The sequence below is a fragment of the Lycium ferocissimum genome, chromosome 8 (genome assembly GCF_029784015.1).
Source record: "Lycium ferocissimum isolate CSIRO_LF1 chromosome 8, AGI_CSIRO_Lferr_CH_V1, whole genome shotgun sequence".
Taxonomy (NCBI): domain Eukaryota; kingdom Viridiplantae; phylum Streptophyta; class Magnoliopsida; order Solanales; family Solanaceae; genus Lycium; species Lycium ferocissimum.
Window position 1 is genome coordinate 15018581 of NC_081349.1, and position 8363 is coordinate 15026943.

An 8363-nucleotide genomic window follows, 5' to 3' on the forward strand; every position below is an offset into this window, starting at 1 on the left:
GGGGTTCCCCCCCGTTGATCCGCCGTGGTTGTCCCGTCCCGTTGATCCGCCGGGGCCCGGATACCCGTTGATCCGGGGCCTTTGTTCCGTGGGGTTGGCCCGGGGTCGGCCCCGCCCCCCCGGGGCCGGACCCACGCGCGGGGGCTCCCGGGAGCCCCAACCAGCGGGGAACGCCGCGTCCATCCCCCAAACCTTGGGGCGCCGTCATTATTATTTTATTTAACCACATTGTACGGCTGTCTCCCCACAAGCAAGACTATAAATACTGGACACCCCCTCCTTTGGAGAGGTTGGCTCCTTTACTTTTCAAGAACATTTGTGCTATAAGAACCTCATATATTTATTCTCCCCTCATTCATTCGCTAAGGCCGCTTTTTAGAATTATTACTAATAATATAATTCATTGCTCATAACGTTTACATCTGCCGCTTTAGCTATGGAGTAGCCTTCAAATCTATATTTTCTCTATCTTACATACGTCAAGAACAAAGCACATATCCTATACCCATTCACAAATTCAATTGGTTATCCGATATCGGGTAAACAATAGGTTTTGCGCGATATCACTAAGTTTTTTGGGTCTTTTTCTGGTCTCAAGCTTCTTCAATTGAAACTTCGTAGGCTCGAGGTAAATGTGCTTCTATCACTTCTTTGCAATGTATTTTCGTATATGTAACACCGTTGGGGCTTTCAGTCGTCCTGAATTTTGGCGTCTTCTTCCTAGTTCTTTGCTGCAGGAGCAGGTCGAGTACCTACAACTCTTCCCTTCGATCTCAACATTGTCAAAAGTCTTTACCTATCTGGTATATATCTGGTTGAATTGGATGTGGACTCGTTTGCTCTTTGCCTGATCAGAAGTATCCCATAATTAGAATATATGGAAATTGAGGTTCGGAAAAGAAATTGTTTTGACTCTTTTCTTATGTAGTGGCTTTCTTGTTTTCATGCTTTTGGTAATATTTCACAGGTGGGCGATTGCGGTGACGATATTCCTGCTTTGGAATGTCTTGAATTGGTAAGTTTCTCTGGTATGACATTTAGTCGCCTCAGGGAAGTTAAGCTAGAGCCACAAAGCCTGGGATGCAGCTTATCGAGCTTGAATTAACCAAGTCAACTGTGTTGGTGAGAATGCTGATTAAGCCCTTGATAAATGATGATAAAAAAAAAAAAAAAAGTCGTTTCGATGAAGTTGAAAGTTAAAGTTATATTTGGACATGCATTTCACTTGAAGAAAAATTGAAGTTGTGTTTGGATATGCAAATCACTTGAAAAAAAGTTGAAGTTTTGTGAATGGAAAAAAGTTTCACTTGAAAAACTCATCTTCAAAACTAACCAAAATTTAATTATTCTAAGGCAAACATTTTTGAAGTAAAGGTAAAAAAACTTATGTTCAACTGGGCCCAAAATATTGTTCGGTTTTACATTGAATTTATTTTTGGTTAGTTTTGGGAGATGAGCTTTTCAAGTTTGACCAGTTTTTCTAGAGAAAATCTTTCTCCACTCACAAAACTTTAACTTTTTTTTTTTCAAGTGAAATGCATGTACAAACCGCTGAGGAGACAAATTTGAGAAGATACAACAGGAACAGCGTGAGATAATTAAACAATCTTTTGCAAATGCTTCCTCAACTGTTGAGGATCATCGAGTCAGGGCAGTGAAAGTTGCAAATTTTATCAAAATTCAGGACAAAGACATGGAAGAGTTTGTCAAAGAGAGCGAGAATCTGATAAGAGCTCATGAAGATGGGACGCAAACTCTACGAAGAAGCAATTGCACCGGAGAAGCTATTCGACCTTGAACTGCTAAGCTGATGGAAAAATACTCCATGAAGCAATATGAACAGGTGAATAGCAGTGACACCGCACCATTGGAGCTTTAAATTTCTGATGAACTTGTTTATTTTTTATGGCTTTTACCTTGTATTCTAGCAATTTTCCTTTTGGTTCAGAGTTGGTTTGAATTTTCCCTGTGATTACATATTGGCTGAAATACTATCCAAGGATATGCCTAAATGTTATCTACATGTTTTTATATGTTTGGATTTTGATATTCAAGTAAAGGATCAAGCAAATGGTTTGGCATGTTTCCTTGCTCAACTGTTCTTTAACTCCTCGTTATCCATCTTGTAGTGTTAAGAAAGTGAGGTTCTTTTTGGAGGTGTTAAAATTCATTAGAATCTAACCAGGACCAGCAGCAGTTCATGTCAAATACTTTTGTTTATAAGCTCTTATTTCATTCTACTTTGTATGCTGCAAGAATTGCAAGTGTTAGTCCAATCAATTTCACCTGTTATAGTAAATAACATGTTGTCTACAAAATTTTTTGGTACTATGCAGAAGGTACTTTTGTGCCCTCATTTAATGTAGTATAGTATAGCGGCAAGTTATTAGTAAGAAAATCATTCTTCTTTTCTGTACTCTTTTTTATATGTAAGTAATTCATAGTGTTGAAATAAAGCTACAGAGATTATTTAGGCTATGCAAAGCTGTGTGAACAGCAACTAAGCTAATTTTGTGAGTTAAGCTGACCAACCATAGGACTGGTTTCTCTTATTGTGCATCTATCGAAGGCAATTGATGTGCTTGATAGAAGCAAAACATACTGTGATTCCAGCTTCTGACTTTTTAATTTTTCTTTTAGAATATCAAATCTGAATAATCCCCTGTAAAGAATACACTTCTTGGATATTAAGAGATGGAAGTTCCATTTCAATCAGAAACGCACAGGCCCTCTTTTTTCTTCTTATAACAGCTACAGCATATTAATTTAATAGTCCTGGCTAGATAGTTTTGGAGATTCCTCACCTTTCTATTGCTGTTTATTGTCTACAAGTTCTTATTGGCGATTATTATCATATGATGCCTCCTGAGGACCAAATACATTGTACTGGAACTTTACTTCATGGTGTACTTCGCAAACATCCTGAGAATGTACTCGATGATATTTTCATTTGCTTCCCTTTATGAGAATGTACATAGCAAAGTGCAATCCATCCAATTTATTTTATGCTGTTACTTTCCAGAGTGCGATCTTGGATTTCATATCAAGTAAGCATGAAGGCAAGGAAAATAAATGAACATCTAAATGCCACTGGGAATTTCATTAGTTAGTAGCTTTTGTAGACCTTATCCTAATATTGAGTGAGTAGTAATGTAAGTGTTAAAACTAGTACTCTGTCCATTGAAAAAAAAGGACAACTCTTTGTTCCAACTTGAGTCCAAAAATTGGTGCAGATGAACAAAGATTAAGGTGATATTTGAGTTTAATAGTATTTGGATTAAAGTGGTAGACCAAGATTAAACTGAAGTTGATTTTTTGAAGAATATGAATATTCTTTGGATAGGAATATTAAGTTTCTGCTCTATTTTCATGTAGGCTTCTACTGTCAAGCTAAATCAGGACCGACTTTCAGGTTATCTAAAACTCCTGTCCCACACTTCTCCCCTTAGCAAACTTCATTTGGTCAAGTTAACGAATATTTCATGTTTTGTTTTTTGAGTTTGAGATTATCCGGTTCCTTCTCTTTAGTTCTCCATCTCTTGTGACAATGAGCAGCCTGAAGCACCCAAATCTAGCAGCAGAAGAAGCATTGGATTTAGTAGCTTCAGCCTCCATCAGCAGTGTCTATAATTTCTCGAGGGACAGTAAAACATGAAGTTTGTAATGGTAGTTTGAGGGAACTGATATTGGTAAGGAATTATTACTTCAGATATCTTTACTTCATGACTTGTGATTCATTGTCAAACCCCTTGGGGTGCGGCCCTTCACCAGGCTGCCCATTTTTGTGGTTTTGTACATCAACGTGCCATGAGTTCGAATCGATGTGTCCTTAGAAAGGCATCTTGCTTATGTTCTAAGAAATTTTTTGTAAGTAAATTACAGAGAGAGCACAAGGATATATAGTTGTTCACTTGTAACCTGAAGTGCAATACAGTATTGTATGTGCATAACTGCACACTTGCACACATGCCCAACACATAAAACAGAAAGATAGCAATTGAATCCAAAAAAAAAGATCTAACTCAATTCCAAAATAACTTGCTGAATATGACCAGATTAACTTAGCTGATGCGGAAACTCATCAGAAACTTTTAAAATTCATTGAATGTTGCACTTCAGGCTCAGATAGACTAGCAAAGGATACAGTTATGAATTATTCCTCTAGAAAAGGATTCTATGGAAACCACACTACCGTAAAATTCCAATAGTAGTTTAAACTACAATCTATGGCAGTAATTTTTTGTTTTTCATAGTCAAGTTTTCCTATTTAGCTAAAATCAAGGTCCGTACAATAAGAAGTATGGCCAATAAAAGGTAGTGAGGACTCAAATAACCCACCCAACTTGTTTGGGATTGAGGAATAGTTGTGGTGTTGCCTGATAAGATTTAAACAGAAATTTGAAATTCCACTGAATATAGTCTCAAATTAAGCTAATTGTACACACCTCATTCCACTGAAATCTGAATGCATTTATTTTCACACTCTTTCAATTTTAAAATACTAGTTACCAACTTTTATTTTGTTAAGTCCTACGGAAATAAATTGGGAAGTCCAGCAAAAATGTCTTTTCAACAACTCAAGAAAAGTGTCTATTGGTTTTCTTCCCATTTAAGAACTGTGCATTAATATCCAGTAATGCTCACTCGATCTACTAGTAAGACAACTATTTAAAGACCCCTAAATTCATGTTCAATCAAAATCTACAAATTTATTTGAAAAATACTTCAGAGAAAAATTAAGTATGAGCGGATGTGCTAGAAGAAAGGTATCCACTGATCCAACCAAGTCCTTTATTTGTGACTTACCAACTGAGATACTACATGGAATACTAGAGATTATGCCCATCAAATATGCTGCAAGAACCGGCACCTTATCAAAGCAATGGAGGCAGGTATGGTCCACACAGCCACACCTTGTGTTTGATCCCTTGTTTTTTCAGTATGTATATAATAAAGGGGCTTCTGCTGCAAGCGTAATTCATAAAATTCTCACGCAACATATTGGAAATATTCTGGGCTTCCATCTTATCTCCAAGACAGACACTTTATCACAGTCAGATGTGGATCAATTCATCAACTTTGTCTCAGATCATGGTATCCAGAAGCTCACTCTTGATATGGCCAATGATGAAAAATATGCATTGCCCGATAGCATATTTACTTGTGCAACGTTGACACATTTGAAGCTATGGAGGTGTATCTTTAAGTTGCCTGATGGTACCCAATTCCCCAATCTTGTTAGCCTTCAATTAGAACATTCTGCAATTGACAGTCCTGTAGGATCAAAAAACACTACTCTTATTCTGCCAATGCTTGAGACTCTGGAGTTGAAATTTTGTGTTGATGTTGATTCTGTTGATATGGTTTCTCCAAAGCTTGTGAACTTGTCTATCCTTAGCAGCTATACAGTTACATTTGAGTGTTTTAATGTGAACCCAATCTTTGAAAGGATTAAGCACCTCTGCTTGGATGGCTCATCCCTGAAGGTGGCAAAATTGCTGACTCACTTTCTTTTTTATTTGCAGTATTTTAATTTGCAGCACAAAGTAATAACTAATCTTTAATGTTTTTACTGCCTCTCAAAACTTAGGTTCGGTTCCCGTGCCAGATAGGCTTGACGTATCACTAAACTTGCAAACTCTGAAAATCTGTAACTTGAAGATTTCTGTTAAACGTATTACCTGTGCACTTTGCATATTGCGGAATTCTCCTAACCTTATTGAACTTGACATAGATAAAGTTGTGAAGGTAAGCATACCTTGACTAATAATTACTATTCTATATGTATGTATGTGTGTGTCTCTGTGTATAGTGTGTGTGTGTGTGTGTATGCGTGTGTGTATATATATATATATAGGCCTGGGGCTTTACTCTTGTGGTAAGACTACATTGGATGACATGTGGATTAGGCGCGTGTCATGGGTTTTGAAACATTTTGATTGCGCCCCTAACCCCTTGGGAATTTCTTGTTTATAAAATACATATATAAGCTTCACTAATTTTGAAAGAATGACCACATTATACAATATGATTCTTTCTTCAGGTTGATGAGACAATGTCACACAAAGGAGGAACTGTTTGATTACTTGTCGAAAGCAAAAAACGAAGTGAGAGAAGCTTTGAGGATGATTCGAACAGTTAGGTTAAGGAAATTCAAAGGGAAAACTACTGAAATGTACTTGATAGAAGCCATGCTTGCTCATTCTCCAAAACTTGAGAGGATGATTGTTGAACAGTGCAAGAAAACTAATGCCACAAACGACAATCAACACTTGAAGGAACTCGGAAGCTATCATCGAGCATCACCAAATGCAGAAATCAAGTACACTTAAGACTGATTCAAGTGTACTTAATTGGTGAACTGCATTCATTTCATTAAATTTAATATCAAATATGCAGGTCTATCGCAGAATTTACATAATTTTCACTTTACTTTTCTAGTAATCCTATCCATATATATGTGAAATTAGATATGGTCCTTTTTCAGTTCATTAATCACATGTAGAGGTAATTATCCAATCACTGTGGTACGAGAACAGTACTGTATAAAAATATGATTATCTTATCTGCTGTGCAACAAATTTTTTGTTTGCTGTTGATTTGGTAAGCTAACCAGTGTATTAGTACTGTATATTTTCTCCTTGATTATTTCTTTTATTCATTTACTGCCGTTATATTTGAAGGATTACAGTTGTGGCTTAAAGGTAATAGTAAATTCACCTTATCATTTGAATTCACTGTTTAAATTTCAGCGGAGACATTATCCTATCTCGCCTTGAACTATATTATAGAGTTTTTGTTAGTTTTGAACTATTAAGGTTAATTAAGTAAAATAAAGAGCAAATTTCAGAAAGCACTACAGTTTCAAAGCTAATAGCTATGGTTTTACTATTTACAGACTACAGTTTCAAAGCTAATAGCTATGGTTTTACTATTTACAGTTCGGTCGCTACACTTTTATTGCCAGGCTGTATTCGTTCCCGCAATGAATACAGGAGTGTATATAAGGATACAAACAACAAAAAAAAAGGGGCTTATACATGGATACATAAACATAAAAATACAATCAGACAAGGATACACCCAAAAGAATATAGTCAAAACAAGGATACAACACAACAAATACACTCCATACCTATAAAACAATACATACATGGTACAAAAGCGAAATACAATTTATACAGGGATTGCCAAAAAATTCCTCCATATACAGAAATACAAGCAAAAATACACTATATGTACTCTCCAAATGGAGACGAACGAAAATCCGGCCAGATTTGAGAAATACGCTATGATCTGAAAAATACACTCAGATTGCGTCACCGGAGAATACACTCAGATTTGAGAAATACACTCAAATCGTGTCACCGGAGAATACACTCAAATCTGAGAAATACACTTAGATCGTGTCACCGGAGAATACACTCAATTCCTTCATTTTTCCGGCGTGAAAAGCACCGGATCTGAAAATCGATGATCGTCTCCGACGAGGAGATGGAGGCTAAGAAGACGGTGGAGAAGGAAGAGGCGGAGGCGCCGGCAGCGGTTGAAGAGGAAGTGGCGGGGGAGGAAAAGGGAGGAGAGGGTTCTGATGACAGTAGAAAAAAAACAAAGTAGAAGGAATTAGGATTTCGCTACGAAATTAAAAAGAGTAGCTACTCTTTGTAATTATTTCAAAGTCTAGTTATACTATGGTAAATATAGGGTATAAGTTAGTTATACAATGTAACTTTTTCTAAAATAAACCCCTAATATATACTTTCTTAAAGGAAGTGTCAATTCAATATGGGTCAAGTGAAAGAAACGGAGGATTGTATGTTATTGAGGACAACTAAAAGGGTCAAAGTACACCATTTTCTGAAACAACATGGGTCAAGTGAAAGAGACGGAGGATTGCATGTTATTGAGGACAACTAAAGGGTCAAAGTACACCATTTTCTGAAACAGTCTTGGAATAATAAAATTTGAGCAATATAAGAAAGTGGGAAGAATTAGCGAAGGTGTCGTTTAAGTTTGGAAATTACTAGAGGTTACTTGTAGGACATTAAGTCAAAACCCAATTAAATTTGGGATTAAGAAAATTGGGGTTGAAAATGTATTTTGCCAAACTTGTTAATCTTTTATAAAATACAAAAGACCCCAAACCATTTAATCCAACCCCCATTTATTTCAAACTCAACATCGGTCCATATCAAACCACACGAACTTCTTCAAAAACACGATCATCTCGTGCTCCTTAACTTTCAAGTTCAAACCCCGAGCCGTCTCGGCCGCTAAATGTGCAACGCCGTCTCAACCTCTTTGGGCCGACTCACAACGAACCCGGTCTTCTCTCCCTTTCCTCATACCAAAGTTTTTTTGGGG

General features: G+C 36.8%; 1 protein-coding gene across 1 annotated transcript; it reads left to right on the plus strand.

The window, feature by feature from the left end:
• The first annotated feature begins 4742 nt into the window (after positions 1-4742).
• LOC132066063 (F-box/FBD/LRR-repeat protein At1g13570-like) lies at positions 4743-6332 on the plus strand. The gene is made up of 3 exons (XM_059459456.1): positions 4743-5546; positions 5662-5748; positions 6069-6332. The coding sequence occupies exons 1-3, from the start codon at positions 4743-4745 to the stop codon at positions 6330-6332; spliced, it is 1155 nt and encodes a 384-aa protein (XP_059315439.1).
• Positions 6333-8363: the final 2031 nt, after the last annotated feature.